This window comes from Lucilia sericata, unplaced genomic scaffold (assembly GCF_015586225.1).
Source record: "Lucilia sericata isolate MDLA Ls3-8-SP2 unplaced genomic scaffold, ASM1558622v1 Contig004787F_arrow, whole genome shotgun sequence".
NCBI lineage: Eukaryota > Metazoa > Arthropoda > Insecta > Diptera > Calliphoridae > Lucilia > Lucilia sericata.
The window spans coordinates 1-23,013 of NW_023997349.1; the positions used below are offsets into that span (position 1 = coordinate 1).

The 23,013-nt window shown below is 27.9% G+C and overlaps 1 protein-coding gene and 1 long non-coding RNA gene across 3 annotated transcripts; one reads left to right on the top strand and one right to left on the bottom strand.

Annotated features, from left to right (window-relative positions):
- Nucleotides 1-6,580: 6,580 nt before the first annotated feature.
- LOC119615285 (S-adenosylmethionine synthase) lies at nucleotides 6,581-22,853 on the bottom strand. Of its 2 annotated transcripts, none has more exons than XM_037971354.1 (8): nucleotides 22,647-22,853; nucleotides 21,945-22,222; nucleotides 16,312-16,389; nucleotides 15,380-15,502; nucleotides 10,779-10,891; nucleotides 9,851-9,994; nucleotides 7,347-7,882; nucleotides 6,581-7,264 (listed from the first exon to the last, which is right to left on the bottom strand). In XM_037971354.1, the coding sequence occupies exons 2-8, from the start codon at nucleotides 22,063-22,065 to the stop codon at nucleotides 7,159-7,161; spliced, it is 1,221 nt and encodes a 406-aa protein (XP_037827282.1). In that variant the 5' UTR covers nucleotides 22,066-22,222; nucleotides 22,647-22,853; the 3' UTR covers nucleotides 6,581-7,158. The 2 variants fall into 2 exon arrangements, with proteins under 2 accessions (XP_037827282.1, XP_037827283.1); XM_037971355.1 differs by lacking the exon at nucleotides 10,779-10,891 and adding an exon at nucleotides 15,077-15,189.
- On the top strand, nucleotides 20,803-22,103 carry LOC119615286. Its single transcript, XR_005232396.1, has 2 exons — nucleotides 20,803-20,911; nucleotides 21,913-22,103. It is a non-coding gene; the product is annotated as an uncharacterized LOC119615286 (long non-coding RNA).
- Nucleotides 22,854-23,013: the final 160 nt, after the last annotated feature.

The window sequence follows — 23,013 nt, forward strand, 5'->3', positions numbered from 1 at the left end:
GACTTAGACTAGACTATAGACTAGACTATAGACTAGACTTTAGACTAGACTATAGATTAGACAATGGACTAGACTATAGATTAGACTATGGACTAGACTATAGAATAGACTATGGACAAAACAATGATTAGACTATACACTAAACTATAAACGAAAAAAAAATTTGGAATCTCTGCCTTAACTGCTTTATAGTACTACATACGTCATTATAAACTTCATTATGATGATCCACCTATGTATATTTAACTGTTAATTTAAAATAAATCAGAACTGCATACATATAAGTAACAAAACGTTACTGCATTTCAAGTGTTTTTTGCTGCCAGAATACTGTTAACAAAAGCATGATATAATATAACTTTCGATTTCATTGGGAGTGAAAAAATAACATCGTTTTTAATGATTCTAAATAATTGATAACGGGCTTAATGAACTTGTTTCCGTATCTTAAGCTCTTTGTGCTTCAGTAGTTTTCCTTTAAATGTGATTCCAAAAAAATCACTTTCAACATTAAACGTCATCATCATCATGAGATGTATCAGGATTATTGCAAACAATCGATATGGTTACATACGATATACATATATGTATATATGTGTGTGTGTAATGTTAAGTGAATAAAATTGTTGTGGTAATGTCAATGAATTTAGTTTTAAATTTATATGTGATCAGATATGAATGTTCTTTACTAGGAAAAAAATTAAGCTGAGTTTTAACACATTGATAGTGTAAGTATGGGTTTATAAGGTAAAACAAGAATATTGTTTTTAATTAATATATAGTAAAAATATGAATAGTCGTCTTTTGTAGTGGACATTCAACTATATTCAACCAGCAATATCAGGGTCGAAAACACTTTGTAAGTTCTTATAACGATGTCCTTTCGTATATTTCTGCCGGTTGGTAAGCAGGCGATTAATGTAAATATTTTTAAACAGGAATTTACATTGTCGACTTACTAAAACTTTTAAAAGTCAGTGATACATTAACACAGAAATTTATACTGTGATCTCTCTTACCAATTAAACGGCATCAAGGTCGTTTCTTAAAAAGGTAAAGACGTTCGTTCTTAATGAAACAAAGAAATGGAAAGTTACGTCTTCAATAAATTGATAATGTTTTATTTGTTTACAATAAAAACTTTATGTGATAAATAGGCATAAAAGAGAATGTTATTTAAATAAAAAGAGTGCTATACCGAATCTTATATACCCTTCACCATAGGGTGTTAAAAGAACAATCAATATCTATTTTATTTAAAAAATATATACTAGAAAGTCCCCTTTTATAGATTTTCGTTCGGCAAGAACGCTGCGTCTTTGATTGTATGTTTTTATAGTTGAATATTCAAAAGTACCAGTTGAAAAACGAAAAAGTAACTTTTTGGTACTTTTACTCTTATAAATTTTCATTTATTCAATTCAGAATAACGAAAAAGTACCAGAAATCCTCTTTTATATATTTGCATTCAGTCAGTATGCTGCATATTTATGTACAATATTATAAAAAATTCAAAATGTACCAGTTAAAAAACAAAAAGTACCAAAAAAATTAACTCCTTTAGATTTTCATTCCATCAGGATACTATATGTCTGATTATATGTTTTTAGGTTCCATATTATAGAAAATTCAAAAAGTACCTTTTGAAGAACGAAAATGTACCAGCATGCTCAATTTTATGTTTCTACATTCAATATTACAGAAAACTCAAAAAGTACCAGTTTATGAAGGAAAAAGGTTCAAAAAATAGTCCTTGGTATCAGAGTTACAAATAACACCCCATTTTCAATCTTTTCCTTTTCCTTTCCATGCTAAATTTCCCACACACAATTGTCCATCCCTGATTTTGGCAATAACAACACACAGCTTCAAACTTAACGTGTTGTTCTTGCTGTTGAATGACATATTTATATATATCCTCTAACATATAATTTCGGTGATGGTGAAGGGTTTCAAAAAAACACCCCAGCATGCAACACGTACTTTACAAAATAAATACAATTTTTTCATTAACTTACTTTTCATTCGGCTTAAAGAAACCGGCTGCATTTCAAAGATTTTTCTCCGTTCATAAAACCTCTTCAAAATCTTGTGGTTCATATCTTCTTCTTCTTCTTTGGCGTTCTCTAATAAAATTATTTCTTTCGTTGATTTGAATTATCATCATTTCCACGATACAAACTATAAAAAGTATTAACTGAACAATGACTTGGAAATCTTTTATTGGTCCCAGCAGCATATTGTTATTGTCCTTTTAAGAGTACGTTTAAATGAAAACTGTTTTAGTTAACAATGAGGAGGAAATGTCACATCCTTTTGAAGCAAAAAATGTATCTGAAGTTTATGTGTGTAATAGTTACAATCACCCTTATTTTTTCCGGCTATATTCATTGTCGTCATCTATATTTATCGATAACTGTTGTTTTTCTTTTGACATCAACATTTGAAGTGAGATGACACAGTCGTTGCCAAATTGATAACAACTTTATATGTTTAAGAGTGATGGAAATGAATAAAGTGGAAAAATTTTCTTAGTCTAGTCTATAGTCTAGTCTATAGTCTAGTCCATAGTCTAGTCTATAGTCTAGTCTATAGTCTAGTCTATAGTCTAGTCTATAGTCTAGTCTATAGTCTAGTCTATAGTCTAGTCTATAGTCTAGTCTATAGTCTAGTCTATAGTCTAGTCTATAGTCTAGTCTATAGTCTAGTCTATAGTCTAGTCTATAGTCTAGTCTATAGTCTAGTCTATAGTCTAGTCTATAGTCTAGTCTATAGTCTAGTCTATAGTCTAGTCTATAGTCTAGTCTATAGTCTAGTCTATAGTCTAGTCTATAGTCTAGTCTATAGTCTAGTCTATAGTCTAGTCTATAGTCTAGTCTATAGTCTAGTCTATAGTCTAGTCTATAGTCTAGTCTATAGTCTAGTCTATAGTCTGTCTATAGTCTAGTCTATAGTCTAGTCTATAGTCTAGTCTATAGTCTAGTCTATAGTCTAGTCTATAGTCTAGTCTATAGTCTAGTCTATAGTCTAGTCTATAGTCTAGTCTATAGCCTAGTCTATAGTCTAGTCTATAGTCTAGTCTATAGCCTAGTCTATAGTCTAGTCTATAGCCTAGTCTATAGTCTAGTCAATAGGTCTAGTCTATAGTCTAGTCTATAGTCCTAGTCAATAGTCTAGTCTATAGTCTAGTCCTATAGCCTAGTCAATAGTCTAGTCTATAGTCTAGTCTATAGCCTAGTCTATAGTCTAGTCTATAGTCTAGTCTATAGTCTAGTCTATAGCCTAGTCTATAGTCTAGTCAATAGTCTAGTCTATAGTCTAGTCTATAGCCTAGTCTATAGTCTAGTCAATAGTCAGTCTATAGTCTAGTCTATAGTCTAGTCTATAGTCTAGTCTATAGTCTAGTCTATAGTCTAGTCTATAGTCTAGTCTATAGTCTAGTCTATAGTCTAGTCTATAGTCTAGTCTAAGTCTAGTCTATAGTCTAGTCTATAGTCTAGTCTATAGTCTAGTCTATAGTCTAGTCTATAGTCTAGTCTATAGTCTAGGTCTATAGTCTAGTCTATAGTCTAGTCTATAGTCTAGTCTATAGTCTAGTCTATAGTCTAGTCTATAGTCTAGTCTATAGTCTAGTCTATAGTCTAGTCTATAGTCTAGTCTATAGTCTAGTCTATAGTCTAGTCTATAGTCTAGTCTATAGTCTAGTCTATAGTCTAGTCTATAGTCTAGTCTATAGTCTAGTCTATAGTCTAGTCTATAGTCTAGTCTATAGTCTAGTCTATAGTCTAGTCTATAGTCTAGTCTATAGTCTAGTCTATAGTCTAGTCTATAGTCTAGTCTATAGTCTAGTCTATAGTCTAGTCTATAGTCTAGTCTATAGTCTAGTCTATAGTCTAGTCTATAGTCTAGTCTATAGTCTAGTCTATAGTCTAGTCTATAGTCTAGTCTATAGTCTAGTCTATAGTCTAGTCTATAGTCTAGTCTATAGTCTAGTCTATAGTCTAGTCTGTAGTCTAGTCTATAGTCTAGTCTATAGTCTAGTCTATAGTCTAGTCTATAGTCTAGTCTATAGTCTAGTCTATAGTCTAGTCTATAGTCTAGTCTAGTAGTCTAGTCTATAGTCTAGTCTATAGTCTAGTCTATAGTCTAGTCTATAGTCTAGTCTATAGTCTAGTCTATAGTCTAGTCTATAGTCTAGTCTATAGTCTAGTCTATAGTCTAGTCTATAGTCTAGTCTATAGTCTAGTCTATAGTCTAGTCTATAGTCTAGTCTATAGTCTAGTCTATAGTCTAGTCTATAGTCTAGTCTATAGTCTAGTCTATAGTCGTTAGTCTAGTCTAGTCTAGTCTATAGTCTAGTCTATAGTCTAGTCTATAGTCTAGTCTATAGTCTAGTCTATAGTCTAGTCTATAGTCTAGTCTATAGTCTAGTCTATAGTCTAGTCTATAGTCTAGTCTATAGTTTCTATAGTCTAGTCTATAGTCTAGTCTATAGTCTAGTCTATAGTCTAGTCTATAGTCTAGTCTATAGTCTAGTCTATAGTCTAGTCTATAGTCTAGTCTATAGTCTAGTCTATAGTCTAGTCTATAGTCTAGTCTATAGTCTAGTCTATAGTCTAGTCTATAGTCTAGTCTATAGTCTAGTCTATAGTCTAGTCTATAGTCTAGTCTATAGTCTAGTCTATAGTCTAGTCTATAGTCTAGTCTAGTCTATAGTCTAGTCTAGTCTAGTCTATAATCTAGTCTAGTCTATAGTCTAGTCTAGTCTAGTCTAGTCTATAATCTAGTCTAGTCTATAGTCTAGTCTATAGTCTAGTCTATAGTCTAGTCTATAGTCTAGTCTATAATCTAGTCTAGTCTATAGTCTAGTCTATAGTCTAGTCTATAGTCTAGTCTATAGTCTAGTCTATAGTCTAGTCTATAGTCTAGTCTATAGTCTAGTCTATAGTCTAGTCTATAGTCTAGTCTATAGTCTAGTCTATAGTCTAGTCTATAGTCTAGTCTATAGTCTAGTCTATAGTCTAGTCTATAGTCTAGTCTATAGTCTAGTCTATAGTCTAGTCTATAGTCTAGTCTATAGTCTAGTCTATAGTCTAGTCTATAGTCTAGTCTATAGTCTAGTCTATAGTCTAGTCTATAGTCTAGTCTATAGTTCTATCTATAGTCTAGTCTATAGTCTAGTCTATAGTCTAGTCTATAGTCTAGTCTATAGTCTAGTCTATAGTCTAGTCTATAGTCTAGTCTATAGTCCTTAGTCTATAGTCTAGTCTATAGTCTAGTCTATAGTTCTAGTCTATAGTCTAGTCTAAGTCTAGTCTATAGTTAGTCTATAGTCTAGTCTATAGTATAGTCTATAGTCTAGTCTATAGTCTAGTCTATAGTCTAGTCTATAGTCTAGTTCCATAGTCTAGTCTATAGTCTAGTCTATAGTCTAGTCTATAGTCTAGTCTATAGTCTAGTCTATAGTCTAGTCTATAGTCTAGTCTATAGTCTAGTCTATAGTCTAGTCTATTCTATAGTCTAGTCTATAGTCTAGTCTATAGTCTAGTCTATAGTCTAGTCTATAGTCTAGTCTATAGTCTAGTCTATAGTCTAGTCTATAGTCTAGTCTATAGTCTAGTCTATAGTCTAGTCTATAGTCTAGTCTATAGTAAAGCATTGAATTAAAATGGAATTGCTTCTTCTTTTTCTTATGATTCCGTAAGAAAATTGGGATATAATTTTCGGGGTTATTAGCCTCTCTCTTTTTAGGAATTAACGTTACTTTAGCGATCTGCTATGATGCTGAAAAGGTTAGCTAATGGACGAGCTAGCGCATAGGTTTTATAAGATTCGGTACATCTGAATATTACTTGTTAAAAATAAAAATTCTCCACTTAAGTTTTGTATTATTTTTTGTTTTATTTATCATTTCTTTGAATATAATTTTGATGTTTTTAAACTGTTTCAATATTGTTTACATACATGTATTTATTTGTTATTTAATTTAATAATATTATTTAATTGCGTTTGTTTTTTTGTTAAAATATACACTTTATCTTGTCAGACGCAAATAAAAGTAGTTGTTTTACTTTGTTTTTTTGCTTTTTTTTTAAATAGTTTTTTACTTAATAAAATTTGATGTTTTTCTTTGCTTAATATTGAATTTTACTTAAAAAGAAGAAAGAGTTAAATACAAAATACATGGTTTTTCAATATATTTTATACGTTTTCTTAATTCTTTGTTTTGTATTTAATTTTTAAGATGTTTTTTTTTTTATCATTAATTTCAATATTCTGTATTGAGAATAGAGAGTATAGTAAGTAGTAGTAGAGAGTAAAAAAGGACATAAATACGAGATGTTATAATACAGACACAAACAGCATGAGAGTAGAACAGAAAAAGGACATTTACAATAGAATTTGCAAATGTATTTTTTAAAAATTAAAATAGTAGTTGATTTTGAAAATTTCTAAATAATTAAACAAAAAAATTAAAACAAATAAAATTGTTTTTAGTTAATTTTTAAAACAAAATATGCTGCTTCGTTGTATTTTGTTTATGTTAAGTTAGTGAATGATCGAATGAATGAAAATAGTGTTTGTTTAATGATTATGATAAATTAAGGAAGAATTCTTGACTATTGTTGTAAATAGCAGTGTTGTTTTGTTTATTCTTGTTTTTTGTTTTTGTTTCTTTGTCTATTTTGTTATACAGTTTGTAATGTTTTACTTAATGTTTTGTTTTTTTGCAGTTTTTTATTATATTCTTGATATTTTTTGTAACTTTTTTTTAATGTTTTGGCAACTAAAACTAAATTTAAGTTAATGTTTAAAAATGGTAAAAGCGAAATATATTAAAAAAAAAAGAGTAGAGAAATTGAAATGCCTTTTTTTCACTTTATATGAAAAAATTAAGGGCTCTTTCCATGTTGTTGATGTTAAAATCAATCATCTTTTTTTTTGTTGTTGTTTGCTTGTAAATTATTAATTACTTTTGTTTGTAGCTAAGAATTTTCAGCTTTTTCCTTTCCGCACAAAATAAAAATTATAATAATAATATATATAAAATAAAAAATAAGAAAAAGAAATATGATTAAAATTAATAACTAAAAATTACGCGGTTTTACATTTTTTAGCACACGGTGGCTGAGGCAGCAGCTGTGTATCAGCTTCTAGTCAATTGATTTGCAAAGATTTAGCTTGCTCCCAAGCAAAACCGTCACGACCGAAATGGCCATAAGTACTTGTGCGCTGGTAGATGGGATGTTTCAAGTTGAGGTCCCTTTAATTAAAAAAAAAAAACACAAACAAAACAATTAATATTCTAGTATGTTTAAAAGTATATCTATCATATTCAAACTTACTTAACAATCATGCCGGGTCTCAAATCGAAGTTGTTCTTAACGATTTGCAACAATTCCTTTTGGGACTTGTGTGAGGTGCCATAATCGAAAACTGTTATGGATAGAGGTTCAGCCAAGCCAATAGCATATGATACTTGAACCAAACAACGTTTGCATAAACCAGCCTTAACTAATGATTTTGCCACCCAACGTGCAGCATAAGCCGCCGATCTATCGACCTTAGTATAATCTTTACCCGAAAAGGCACCACCACCATGAGCACCCCAACCGCCATAGGTATCGACTATGATTTTGCGACCAGTCAAACCGGCATCACCCATTGGACCACCAATGACGAATAAACCACAGGGATTTATGTGTACAACGGTATTGGCATCTAAATATTTGGCGGGAATGACTACTTTAATAACCTTATTCATAACTTCAGAGCGTAAATCTTCGAGGGCGATCTTTTCAGAGTGTTGCAACGAGACGACAATGGTATGGACACGTTTGGGAACAGCTGCACCTTGATCGAACAAATATTCGCAAGTGATCTGATAAAAAAATAAACAAATAGAATTATTTGGAATTTGAAACGGAAATGAAACAATTAAAAAGGTTTTTCTAGGCAAATTTTGTAAAAGCTTTTTATTAAATATTTTTTTAATTATAAAAAACGTTTTAATAAAAGCTTTCAACAAAACTTTTGAAAAAATTTTCTCTAAAACTTGTTTTTATAAGAAAAGCTTAAAAAATATATTTTGTAAGGAAAGCTTTTGAAAAAGCTTTCAACAAAACTTTTGAAAATTTTTTCTCTAAAACTTGTTTTTATAAGAAAAGCTTAAAAATATATTTTGTATAAAAAAGCTTTTAAAAACACTTTGTTAAAAAAAAAAAAAACTTTTGAAAAAACGTTATTATAAAAAATATAAAAAAAATAATAAATAAAAGCTTTTGGAAAAAGCATTAGAAATTTTCTTTTAAGCTTTTGAAAAATCTTTATTATAAAGTTTTTTAAAAAAACTTTAATTTTGAAAACTAAAAAATATGTGTTTAAAAAAATTTCAGAAAAAGCTTTTAAGAACCTTTTAAAGCTTTAGAAAAAAAATTTAAAAAATTCTAAAAAATCTACTTTTGAATAAAACCTTGTTTATAAAAAGCTTTTGAAAAAAAGTTATTTAAAAATAAATTTGAAAATATTTTTGAAGAAAAATTAAAAAAAAAAATATTCTAAAAAATCTACTTTTGGAAAGTTTTCTTTATAAAAAGCTTTTGAAAAAAAGTTATTTTAAAAAAATAGCATTAGGAAATATTTTTTTAAAGAAGCTTTTGAAAAACTTTATTATAAAGAACTTTAGGAAAAAATATAAAAAATTATATTTTTTTTCGAAAAAACTTGTTTTAAAAAAAAAATATTTCAAAATCTTTTCTAAGGAAAGCTTTTGAAAAATATTTTTTATCTAAAAGTATTTTGGGAAAATCGTGCCGGGTCTCACATTGAAAGATTTTGAAAAATATTTTTTATAAAAAAAAAACTTTATAAAAAAGCTTTCAAGAAAAACTTAATAAAAAACTTTTTTCTAAAATAAAAATTAATTTTGGAAAAAGCTTTTGAAAAAGTTATTTATACAAAATTAAAAAATAAGCAGGCTTTTTGAAGAACTTTATTATAAAGAAGTTTTTTAAAGGTTTAGAAAAAATATATTTTTTATATAAAAAAGCGTTTGAAAACGATTTTTATAAAAAAAAAATATTTTATAAAATATTTCTTTTTAGAAAAAAGCCTTTGAAAAAAAACTTTTTCAAAGCTTTAGAAAAAAATTCTAAAAAATCTACTTTTGGAAAAAAATTTGTTTATTAAAAGCTTTTGAAAAAAAGTTATTTTTAAAAAATTATAAAATATTTTTTTAAAAAGCTTTTGAAAAACTTTATTACAAAGAACTTTAGGAAAAATGTATAAAAAAATTTAATTTTTTTTTAGAACAAAGTTGTTTTTAAAAAGTATTTTGAAAAAATATTTTTTATCTAAAAGTGTTTTGTTAAAATCGTGCTGGGTCTTACACTGAAAGATTTTGAAAAATATTTTTTAGAAAAAAATTATATAAAAAAGCTTACATGAAAAACTTAATAAAAGACTTGTTTCTAAAATAAAAATTACTTTTGTTTAAAGCTTTTGAAAAAAGTTATTTTTACAAAATGAAAAATATTTAAGCAAGCTTATTGAAGAACTTTATTATAAAGAGCTTTTTAAAAGCTTTAAAAAAAATTATATTTTTTATATAAAAAAGCTTTTAAAAACGATTTTTATAAAAAAAATATTTTATAAAATATTTCTTTTTAGAAAAAGGCGTTTAAAAACAAACTTTAAAAGCTTTACTTTTTCAAAAAGATCTTTTTCAAAAAAGCTTTTATTCTCAAAACCAGAAAAAGCTTTTATTTTCAAAAAGAGTTTTGTTCATCAAAATTACCCTTTTTTAAAAAAAATCACGAAAATTTAACAAGAAAGTTATAAATATTCTTACCTGTGTCTTTGAATCGGGACGAGCCCACCAGAAGTCACCGGAACGACGTAATTCAGCAATTTTTTCATTCAATTTGTGCGCCAAAACGACAGTCAAGGGCATGCATTCTTCAGTTTCATCGGTGGCATAACCAAACATAATACCCTATTTTTTTGGTGAAATGAAATTAAGACAATACATTATTTATAAAGAAATTTTATTTAAATATACAACAAAAAACAAATATTAGTACAACAAGTAAGTTAGAATTTATTAATCAAGCAATAAGCGAGCAAACAAGCAATGATTATAAAATTATAATAAAGTGTTAGAAAGAAACAAATGTTAATGTTTAAAGAGAAAAGAAAATTATTTTAAAACAAATATTTTTGTGTGTGTGAAGAATATTCATGATGATGATGATAACTACAGATAAAAAAACAAGAATAATTTTAAATAAAGGACCAAATCGCTACAAAATTCAACCAATAATCGTGGAATTACAAAATTTTGTAATAAAAAAAGTTGTGGTGAAAAACTAAATCAAAGACTAACACCAATTAAAAAGTAAGTGGGAAGACAGAAAAAAAATTATTTGTGAAAAAAACTTGTTATTTTTTAAGAAAAACTAACAGAATTTTTTTGTATTGATTTAAAGAAATTTTAAAAAGAAAATATTGAAATTTTGAAATAACAAGTTTTTTTGTTGTTGAGCTTGGCGTTTAATTTAATGAAGTAGTTTAATTAAGAACAATGTGTGTGTGCTTTAGCAAAAAAAATAGAAAAATTAAATAAAATTATTAAGAATAAACTACAAAACAATTATTTGAAACACAAATAATTAGTTAAAAAAGGCATTAAGGCAGTCTAGCCTATATGTACAAAATAAAAAAGGAAAGTAATAAATTCTTTGTAAATAACAATTATTTATTTAATTTTATTTGCACACCTGATCTCCGGCACCGATTTCTTCTTCGCAACGGTTAATATGTACTCCAGCGGCAATTTCTGGCGATTGCTGGTCCAAGGCTAACAATACATTGCATGTTTTATAATCAAAACCTAGTTTGTTTGTTCGTTTCAAAATTTGTTTCAATGATTTTTTTTGTTTGTTTTGTTTTAATGAAAAAGAGAGAAAAATTGCACACATAAAAATAAATTAATGAACCATTTGTTAAAGTTTAAACGAAAGAATATTTTTTGTGTTAAATATTTAGATGAGAAACAAAATTTACTAGTTTTTGTATTGAAATAGTAAATATGTTTATCATTGTTTTATAATAATCCCATGAAATGATTTTGTTTTTATGTTTTTTTTCTATTTTGCGACCATCACAAACATTATTGTTAAAGTGGAGCAAGAAACACTATTGCCAACGTTGTTTGTTGTAAATAACCTGTAAAATGTTTATTTTTAAGAACTTATATATTTAAAATCCCATTGTATGTCATGCAGGTGATTTAATGGTAATACAATTTAATGATAATTTAATAATATAGTATAGTCTATAGTCAAGTCTATAGTCTAGTCTATAGCCAAGTCTATAAGTCTAAGTGTAGTATAGTCTATACTAAGTTTATAGTGTAGTCTGTAGTCTAGTCTATAGTCTAGTCTATAGTCTAGTCTATAGTCTAGTCTATAGTCTAGTCTATAGTCTAGTCTATAGTCTTGTCTAGTCTAGTCTATAGTAGTCTATAGTCTAGTCTATAGTCTTGTCTATAGTCTAGTCTATAGTCTAGTCTATAGTCTAGTCTATAGTCTTGTCTATAGTCTAGTCTATAGTCTAGTCTATAGTCTAGTCTATAGTCTAGTCTATAGTCTAGTCTATAATCTAGTCTATAGTCTAGTCTATAGTCTAGTCTATAGTCTAGTCTATAGTCTAGTCTATAGTCTAGTCTATAGTCTAGTCTATAGTCTAGTCTATAGTCTAGTCTATAGTCTAGTCTATAGTCTAGTCTATAGCCTAGCCTATAGTCTATAGTCTAGTCTATAGTCTAGTCTATAGTCTAGTCTAGTCTATAGTCTAGTCTATAGTCTAGTCTATAGTCTAGTCTATAGTCTAGTCTATAGTCTAGTCTATAGTCTAGTCTATAGTCTAGTCTATAGTCTAGTCTATAGTCTAGTCTATAGTCTAGTCTATAGTCTAGTCTATAGTCTAGTCTATAGTCTAGTCTATAGTCTAGTCTATAGTCTAGTCTATAGTCTAGTCTATAGTCTAGTCTATAGTCTAGTCTATAGTCTAGTCTATAGTCTAGTCTATAGTCTAGTCTAGTCTATAGTGTAGTCTAGTCTATAGTCTAGTCTATAGTCTAGTCTATAGTCTAGTCTATAGTCTAGTCTATAGTCTAGTCTATAGTCTAGTCTATAGTCTAGTCTATAGTCTAGTCTATAGTCTAGTCTATAGTCTAGTCTCTAGTCTATAGTCTAGTCTATAGTCTAGTCTATAGTCTAGTCTATAGTCTAGTCTATAGTCTAGTCTATAGTCTAGTCTATAGTCTAGTCTAGTCTAGTCTATAGTCTAGTCTATAGTCTAGTCTATAGTCTAGTCTATAGTCTAGTCTATAGTCTAGTCTATAGTCTAGTCTATAGTCTAGTCTATAGTCTAGTCTATAGTCTAGTCTATAGTCTAGTCTATAGTCTAGTCTATAGTCTAGTCTATAGTCTAGTCTATAGTCTAGTCTATAGTCTAGTCTATAGTCTAGTCTATAGTCTAGTCTATAGTCTAGTCTATAGTCTAGTCTATAGTCTAGTCTATAGTAGTCTATAGTCTAGTCTATAGTCTAGTCTATAGTCTAGTCTATAGTCTAGTCTATAGTCTAGTCTATAGTCTAGTCTATAGTCTAGTCTATAGTCTAGTCTATAGTCTAGTCTATAGTCTAGTCTATAGTCTAGTCTATAGTCTAGTCTATAGTCTAGTCTAGTCTAGTCTATAGTCTAGTCTATAGTCTAGTCTATAGTCTAGTCTATAGTCTAGTCTATAGTCTAGTCTATAGTCTAGTCTATAGTCTAGTCTATAGTCTAGTCTATAGTCTAGTCTATAGTCTAGTCTATAGTCTAGTCTATAGTCTAGTCTATAGTCTAGTCTATAGTCTAGTCTATAGTCTAGTCTATAGTCTAGTCTATAGTCTAGTCTATAGTCTAGTCTATAGTCTAGTCTATAGTCTAGTCTATAGTCTAGTCTATAGTCTAGTCTATAGTCTAGTCTATAGTCTAGTCTATAGTCTAGTCTATAGTCTAGTCTATAGTCTAGTCTATAGTCTAGTCTATAGTCTAGTCTATAGTCTAGTCTATAGTCTAGTCTATAGTCTAGTCTATAGTCTAGTCTATAGTCTAGTCTATAGTCTAGTCTATAGTCTAGTCTATAGTCTAGTCTATAGTCTAGTCTATAGTCTAGTCTATAGTCTAGTCTATAGTCTAGTCTATAGTCTAGTCTATAGTCTAGTCTATAGTCTAGTCTATAGTCTAGTCTATAGTCTAGTCTATAGTCTAGTCTATAGTCTAGTCTATAGTCTAGTCTATAGTCTAGTCTATAGTCTAGTCTATAGTCTAGTCTATAGTCTAGTCTATAGTCTAGTCTATAGTCTAGTCTATAGTCTAGTCTATAGTCTAGTCTATAGTCTAGTCTATAGTCTAGTCTATAGTCTAGTCTATAGTCTAGTCTATAGTCTAGTCTATAGTCTAGTCTATAGTCTAGTCTATAGTCTAGTCTATAGTCTAGTCTATAGTCTAGTCTATAGTCTAGTCTACAGTCTAGTCTATAGTCTAGTCTATAGTCTAGTCTATAGTCTAGTCTATAGTCTAGTCTATAGTCTAGTCTATAGTCTAGTCTATAGTCTAGTCTATAGTCTAGTCTATAGTCTAGTCTATAGTCTAGTCTATAGTCTAGTCTATAGTCTAGTCTATAGTCTAGTCTATAGTCTAGTCTATAGTCTAGTCTATAGTCTAGTCTATAGTCTAGTCTATAGTCTAGTCTATAGTCTAGTCTATAGTCTAGTCTATAGTCTAGTCTATAGTCTAGTCTATAGTCTAGTCTATAGTCTAGTCTATAGTCTAGTCTATAGTCTAGTCTATAGTCTAGTCTATAGTCTAGTCTATAGTCTAGTCTATAGTCTAGTCTATAGTCTAGTCTATAGTCTAGTCTATAGTCTAGTCTATAGTCTAGTCTATAGTCTAGTCTATAGTCTAGTCTATAGTCTAGTCTATAGTCTAGTCTATAGTCTAGTCTATAGTCTAGTCTATAGTCTAGTCTATAGTCTAGTATATAGTCTAGTCTATAGTCTAGTCTATAGTCTAGTCTATAGTCTAGTCTATAGTCTAGTCTATAGTCCTAGTTCTATAGTCTAGTCTATAGTCTAGTCTATAGTCTAGTCTTATAGTCTAGTCTATAGTCTAGTCTATAGTCTAGTCTATAGTCTAGTCTAGTCTATAGTCTAGTCTATAGTCTAGTCTATAGTCTAGTCTATAGTCTAGTCTATAGTCTAGTCTATAGTCTAGTCTATAGTCCTAGTCTATAGTCTAGTCTATAGTCTAGTCTATAGTCTAGTCTATAGTCTAGTCTATAGTCTAGTCTATAGTCTAGTCTATAGTCTAGTCTATAGTCTAGGTCTATAGTCTAGTCTATAGTCTAGCTCTATAGTCTAGTCTATAGTCTATCTATAGTATAGTCTATAGTCTAGTCTAAGTCTAGTCTATAGTCTAGTCTATAGTCTAGTCTATAGTCTAGTCTATAGTCTAGTCTATAGTCTACTCTATAGTCTAGTCTATAGTCCTAGTCTATAGTCTAGTCTATAGTCTAGTATATAGTCTAGTCTATAGTCTAGTCTATATTCTTTATATTGTATTTTTATTTCGAAATTTAAAATTATCCATCCTGATCGAAATATGTATTTGACACACAGACTTTTAACGTTTTACTATTCATTCATTACATGCTTTTTTTGTTTCTCCCACTTAGCTTATGACAAAAACTTTAAACTTCTTTAAGTAATTCCATATTTTTAAACAATTTCAACACGATTTCTTTTTTCACAATTTTGTCTTTTATGGGTTTTTTAAATGAATTAGTTTTGAGTTTAATAATTTTTTTTAATGAAAACAATGAAAGGCCAACCAAATGGTAGAAATATAAACAAAAAAAAAATATAGAGCAAAAAAACGAACACGTTAACAAATATATACTAATACATCTCAAACAAAGTAGAGATAGTAAAAGATATTGAGTAGGAGTTTGAAAGAGCGAACAATACCTGATCACCAGCGCCGACATCTTCTTCTTTACGATCGACATGTACACCATTGGCAATATCGGGAGACTGTTGTTCAAGGGCAACAAGTAAATTACATGTTTTCCAATCGAAACCTTTTTATTTTTGTGGATTTATTAAGGGTTTTTGAAAATTTAATAATTTGATAATAATATTGAGAAGAAATTTATGTTGAAAACCCCCCAATTTAAAGAAAATTGTTTAACATTTTCTTTTATTTTGAAGTATTTTGCGTTTCAGAAGAAAATTGTGTTATTGTATATTTATTGTGTTTTTAAAACTTACCCTTTGAAGAATCGTCATAACCGATGTGTTTAACAGTTTCACGTACAACTTTTTGATAATCAACTACAGCCTTTGATGTAATTTCACCGCATAATAGAATCATACCAGTTTTAGCAACAGTTTCTGAAATTTTTGTTTACAAAACATAATATTTATATTAATGCGTTTAAACATAAAAAATGTTAAGAGTAAATATTTAGTTTTGAAAATGTATACTTGATATAGAAATATTAATGTGAAAATACGAGGATTGTTAAATTAAATGTTTGAAAAGATTCGAAATACTGTTCGAAGAAGTTATAACAAAAAATTTTAGAAATATAGTTTCCGATAGAAAGTTTTGGGAAAAATATTCGAATCATTTCCTTTAGAAAGTTTTCTCTTCGAATCGAGTAATTATCGCTACATTTTCGATAAGAAGGTTTTGAAATTGAACAGTTATAAAAAGATATTTTCTATATTTTTACCAAAAAACTGTGCGATATTAAAAGTTTTATTTAAAAAACTTGTTATATATTCCTAATAAACCTCGTACATATAAATTTTGTTTACATTTGAAATGTATCGCACGCTTTTTTAAGCGTAACAACACAAAAAAAAAAGATCCAAATTTATTTAAAGACATTGTTTATTATTTTTCTAAAGCTCTGAAATCAAAACAAAATCTTTTTACGAAGAATTAAGGAGACATAAGGGATCATATTACCAAAGACTTTTTAAATGTTTAAAGTACATTTTTTAATAAATCTATGGCGACGATAACATTAATTTAAAGAATTTTAAATGTTTTTTAACTGTATAGCAACAGCAAATTATAATAAAAATAATGGAAAATTTAATGACTCAGAGTTCAAGCACAATTATGGCAAACAGTTGCCTTAATATTGTCAAACATTTATAATAAAATTAAAAAAGAAACTAATAATAATTACCACATGCAACTTTAGCATCGGGATCTTGTTTTAAGTGTGCATCCAAAATAGCGTCACTGATTTGATCGCACATTTTATCTAGAAAAAAAAGAAAAGAGAGAAAATAAAATTAGTATTTTAATTAAAAAAAATAAACAAATGAGAAAATAAGTATCATGCAATAGGAGAAATCGCACGCGCATTTATTTATGAATTAAAAAAAAAAACTCAAAGACACTATAGTTTCTTTCTTTATATGTTTTTGCCACAGCCAGCGAAATTCAATGCCAATGTGTCTAGTGCAGAACTTAAGGCAAACAAAAAGTATAATATAAAATTTTAAATAAAACTTGAGTAAATATTAAAAATCTCTTAATACCTAAAAGAATACCCTTCAATTGCTGCAACTACATGTATAAAAACCTTGTAAACATGTGTATGCAGTTTATGCTTACAGTTTTTGACACGAAAATTGATGATGAGGTGTAATAGAGGATTATGACCAGACATATTTGGCACAAGCGCCAATATGATACTGACAAAATTAAATTGTCCCAACGAAGTGATATGATCTAATAACATTATAAAAGTCAGCAAAATAGAAAATTACACAAAGAAAATTACAAACAAAAAAAATAATTCCTATTTTGCTGTTATACAAATTATCACTTTTAAATATGTATATGTACTGATCAATTTACAAAAAAAAAATGAAAAAAAAAACTGAAATGAAAAGTTCAACAAACAATTAGTGGATTACTCTTGCATCGGGCTTTATTATATTATGTAAAAAATAAATACTGATAAGAACCATAAATGCAACGTGTGGTCATAAGTATGTATGTAGAAATGTGTTCACAAAGACTCATGACTGTTGCAAAGCGGATTGGATAGGAAATTGGAATTATATGTAATTGAATATAATAAAAAGTTTTCTTTAACAACTTTTTCAAAATCTAACTAAAGCTTTGTAGGGATAACTATTACCAAGTTTGTTTTTAAACTTTATTTTTAAAAATAAGTATTTTTAATTTTTCTAATCTTTTGTTTTAGTTCGCCTTTTTAATCTTTCCTTTTTTCCCTTTGTTATTGTCTACTGCACTGTCTTTTTGTGCTGATTTAAAACATCATGTGTGTTATTTATTATTTTCAGACATGTGAATTTCATAATAAAAATGGAATATATACGGACATGTTTTTCATTTAAATAAAGTTCAATATGATTGTAGGATTAAAATATAATTAGGTTAAATTGAAATCTTTTTCTTTCAATTATAAAAGTTAATCACATTGAATGGAATTTTTAAAATATAATTTTGTTTTTTCGTTTAATTATCATAATGCAATAAATTTTATGTCTAATTTGTGGTTGAGGAAATAATTGACAAAAAAGTATATAACATCTTGAACACATATCTCTTTGAATCCGAAAGTCATCAATACGTCTGAGTTCAAATAATTCGTTATCGACTGCTTATTAAAAAACCCGAATAAGAAACTGTTCAATATTCTATTTGGATACCTCCAGTAGCTTAGTAGGTAATGTTCTAGGCTATCAGTCCTTATATCATGAATTCAACTCCCATTAGCGAACTCAACTTCGGTTAAGAAACGCACAACTAACTAACTAACTAACTAACTAACTAACTAACTAACTAACTAACTAACTAACTAACTAACTAACTAACTAACTAACTAACTTACTTGATCTAAAGCTTCGAATTTTCGAAGATAAAAAGATTCAAGTTCAAATTTTCAAAAATTTGTTAAGAATTCTCTAGATATTTTCGAAGTCAATTTATAATTTTCGAAAATTGTTTAAGAATCCTCTTGTTTTAGATTTGAAATCCTTAATTGTTTAAAAAAATTAATAAATTTCGAATTTTCAAACATAAAAACTTTCGAACCTAAGTTCAAAATTTCCACAAATTGTTTAAGAATCTTATTGTTCGAGAGATTACTTAAACAGTTTCAACTTCTAACTTAATTTCTAATTTTCGATGATGAAAATTCGAATTTCGATATATCGTATGTAATTTTGAATATATCAAGTTTGAATTGTCGAACATTCCTTAAGAATATACATGAGCAACTTCGAAACTTTTAAAGTGAAATCTTTTGAAAGTCCTTTAAAATTTTAAATTTTAAACAAAATTTATCCGCTTGTTCTAGAGATTATTTTCGATGATTAAAATTTTTTGAACATAAGTTGAAATTTCTGAAAATTGTATAAGAATCTTCATGATTTATAGATTAATTTCGAATTTTCAAAGATAGTATTACATTGTCATTTCAAGCAAATGGGAATGATAAGAATTTTGTCACAAAAATAATTGGAACATTTTAAATCTATTCGAAATCGTAATAAATTTAATATAAAATGTTTAAATTGTTATCATAATTAAGTAGCACACCCCCTAAGCAAATTAAAAAAAAAAAAAAAAAAAAACGTAATAGTTTTATAATTTCATAAAGATAAGTCATATACTTTTCAAAAGGTAAACAAATCGATTTTTGATACATTTTATTAATGGTCTAACACAGAAGAATTTGCAGTTACAGTTGGCAATGGTGTAGTTTTTTCTACAATATTTTCTTCAACATTAAACAAATAAAATAATAAATATTCTATAACAATGTAATATTAAAATTAAGAAAAATCAATCCATCAAAAATTACAATAAAATAAACTTATTTTGTTTTTAATAGACAGTTTTCTAGAGATTAATATAAAATTGTAACATAATAATAACAAAACAAAATTTGCAATTTAATTATAATTTCTTATCAAAACCAATAAAATTTTTTTATTTCCGCTGTCATTTACAAAAAAACCGTAAAGTATACAAATAATTTGAAAGTAAAAACAACAAAAACAAATCAAAGCGATAATAATAATGATGATTTGTTTTACAGATAATAACTAGCAAATACAAAGTTCTCTCTTTTAAAAAGAAACAAACCTTCTATGTAGGTAAAAGACAATTGATTAGTTTTTAATAAAAAAAACACAAAGCTAAAGCTATAACTAAAGATTAAGAACCTATAAACACAAAAATACTAAAAACAAAAACATAAACACACGTTAATGAACCAAAATTTAAAACAAAATCAATGAAAGTAACTAGAAAATAAAAAAACAAACAAAAAAGAAAACACGTGGTCTTTAAAAATTCAAGCCTAATGACTAAAATGCCGAAAGTACGTAATAATTAAATGGCAAATAAATAAAAATAAACTTAAGCGCAATAAACAAACAAAAAATACGCAATTATGACGAAAATTTTAAGGGTTGAGGAGAAGGGGTAAAACAATATTGTTTAAAAATAAAGAATTTTTTAAATTAATTATTTTGAAGAAAAATATAACGAAGTAATGGCAGCTATAAACATTTGCTACTTGTACTAGTTGTTGGAAAAATATTTACCTAAAGATTTAAACATTTATAAGATAAAATTAAACAAAATTTAAAAACACAATTAGGTATTCTTCTCTAATTGTTTGTTTTGATCAAATAATTCTCTATTTATTATTAAGCGCCATCATAGAGGATTTCTATATATTTTATTGTAACTAATAGAATCTAATTAGAAAAGAGTTTTGTGAGTCAACACAATTTATATACAAATTGCAGCGAATTCAAGGAAAATAACATAAACGAATTGCATTTTCTAGCAGCCGCTAAATATGTACCATATATTTTAGTAAAATGTCTAGAGTAAAGCTATTTTAAAGGTTTTGTATTTCTTCCACAGAGTTCCAATGCTGTGCGGGAGAGTTTTTTTTTTCTAAATAAAATGAGTAAATATTTTTATTACGTGTATCTCAATACGAAAACAAAAAAAAAACAGAGAGTTAAAATATAACAAATTTAAAAAGCACATGGTGTGCGCATGAATAAGATACATTAAGGTGACCATAGTATAAAACATAATAAAGGAAATTTAAATTTTTAAATAAACTAATTATTTTAAGGATAATTGTTTAAAATATATAAATATTTAAGCTATTTATTAATACTTTAATTTATTAAATCTTTATGAAACATTTTAATATTTTTAACATTTTTAGTTAAGCTTTTTATTTTTCTTGCTAGAGGATAGTAATCAGCCTAAATAATAGGTAAAACATAAAATTTCATTATTTAAAGTTAATTAACTATCCTTTTTAATTAAATTTAAAATAAAAATAATCCTTTTGTTGCTACAGCTGGTCACCTTAGTAGAAATTAATACCAATTTAAAACATGTACATTTATTTCTATACGTACTAAAATTCTAATGTGTGAAAAAAACACAAACGTATTTGTTGTTGAGAGTAATAAATAACGAGTGAATAAAAGAAAAAAACATATGTTTTTTCCGGAACACAAGAGACCCCTCACAACATAACATCCATTGAGGTTTAAAGAGGCGCGCGCACAGGTTTTCCTTATTTTGTCTTTTACTCCTATCATCCTCAATATGTATTTTTTTATTATTTTGCACTACAGGAATTTGAAAACAGAACAAACAAAAATAAACAGAAAACCTACCAAACAAAAAAGTATTAAACGAACATTGAAATAGCCAGACATGTGTAATATAACAAACAAACTACATACAAAAGTACATAATAAGAGGTAAGAAATATGATGTTTAAATAAATAATTTGAGATACAACAAGTAAGTGAGGAGTCAAACGTTGACGCCATTTTGTGCTGAGGCGACCAATGACGACACAGGGTTTATGTTTGGAAGTCTAAGGTTATAATGCTGAACATAAAAATGAAATATATTTCATAACTGAGGTATATATGTACTGGATGTCTCTGAATGAGATAGCGAGCCATTCCAGGATAACGCTTATATGGGTTCCAGGAAATAACAACTGTCAGGGAAACTGTATAGCTGACGAACTTGCCCGTAATGGTGCGATATTTGCCAGACTAATTGTAGAACACTTGTTCGAAATAAACTAAGTACATGAAATGGCTCAAATCAAATGGTTTAGCGAAACCATTTGCCTTACTTTAAGGTCAACTTGGCCTCTATATGATACTCCTCTGCTAATGCCCGACATTCACTGAGAATCAAGAACATTATTCTCCTATGTATGGAAGAGCTATCTAGGATCAATCTTAAGAACGACCCGAATTTCGTAAATCGAATCGGCTGGTTTAACACCGCAAGTAGTTGGTAACACTATAAAGGACTGCTACAACCACTAGGGCATCACAAAGTTCGTGAGCCCATCATATTGAGTGGCTACCCTTTATATCTAAACCTAAACTTAAATATTAAAAGAATACAAAATTTTTAGTCTTGCAAAATTTAAATTTTCTAGAAACAAACTAACTAAACATTTATCAAAGGCTTTCAAAAACAGATTTTCACAAAAAAAATTTTTTGAAAATTTGTCTTATAATCCTTTGATAAATTGTTATAAATAAGGCCCTTAATCTTAAAATGTTTATGAATAGGAGCTTTAAAATTTAATAAAAAAGCTACAAAAAGTTAAAGAAAGAAGAATATTTAAAAAACTCCTAACAATTTTATAAAATTTTACAAAAAATCTAACTTGATTTTAATAAATCTAAAATTTCATTTTTAAAAAGCTAGCAATTTCTCCTTGTTTATATAGATCCAAACATTAAATTAAAACAAACAACTTACCGGGATGTCCTTCACCTACAGATTCGGAAGTGAATAGAAATGATTGTCCATCTTCCATGTCATATTGAGTGCCGTTGCCGTTGCAACCGTTTGAGTGTCCATTGGTAACTGTTTGTGGCATTTTGTTAAAGTTTTTTGTTGATAAATTCCGGTTCTAAAGAAAAAAAGTATTTTTTGTTCTTTTGTTGCTTCTAATTCCTTGTTGAATTTGAAATCGTTGCTGTTGTTGGTAGTAGTTTTGCCAGAAGATTTGTGTTTGGTTGATGTAGAGCGAGTGGCTAAAGGAATGAAATGGAAGGTATTGTTGTTAAATAAAAATGCCCAACATATCTCGTCAAAATATATTAAAGCAATTAGATATTACACATTATGATAATAAAAAGCAACAAAAATAAAAAGAAAACAAAAGAATAAATAAAAAAAGAATTGATTTTTCTCAAACATGCGTTAAATACACAAATTGTTGTTGTTTTATTTTAGTTTTTCGGTATTTTTCACACTTTTTTTCAGACCACAACTTTTTTTTACACTAAAAGTTTCTTTTAGTTTCTTTTTCAATAGAACATTTTATGTAACGCTTTTGGTTAAATGAAGAATTTTTCTGGTTTTTCTTTTAATAAATTGTTTGCACTAACACTTTAAGGAAAAATTGTTTTGAAAAAAAATCAAAAATTTTTAAAAAATATAAGAGAAAACACTAACATTTCTTGGTTTGTAATTCTTTTTTTAAAAAAATCTAAGTTTTATCCGCTGCAGCCACAAGTAAAATGTTAAATTAAGTTTATGATTTGTTATATGTAATAAAAATTTTTTAGTTGTTCTTTAATAAAACGGTTGGTTGGTCGATCGGCTGGCACAACACTCTAACTAGACGTTGACGTCCTCACACCTCGAGGTTTGAATCGTAAAAGAGCGCAAGTTATTCACATTGTTTTCAATTATACTCGGTTCTTTCATGTGGTGGTCCAACGCGCCGTCTCCGCTCATTTTTTATTTTCTTTTCTTATTTGCTGTTACCGCTTCTATTATAAAGCTTACACTACAATTCTTTATTTTTCCTAATTTCCCT

What these genes read in the sequence shown, in the direction of transcription:
- LOC119615285 (XM_037971354.1), bottom strand. Translation starts at nt 22,065, where the DNA reads ATGCCACAAACAGTTACCAATGGACACTCAAACGGTTGCAACGGCAAC. An exon ending in CGATGCTAAAGTTGCATGTG is followed by an intron (nt 15,503 to 16,311) that starts GTAATTATTATT and finishes CAAAAATTTCAG; the next exon opens with AAACTGTTGCTAAAACTGGT. An exon ending in TTATGACGATTCTTCAAAGG is followed by an intron (nt 10,892 to 15,379) that starts GTAAGTTTTAAA and finishes CAAACAAACTAG; the next exon opens with GTTTTGATTATAAAACATGC.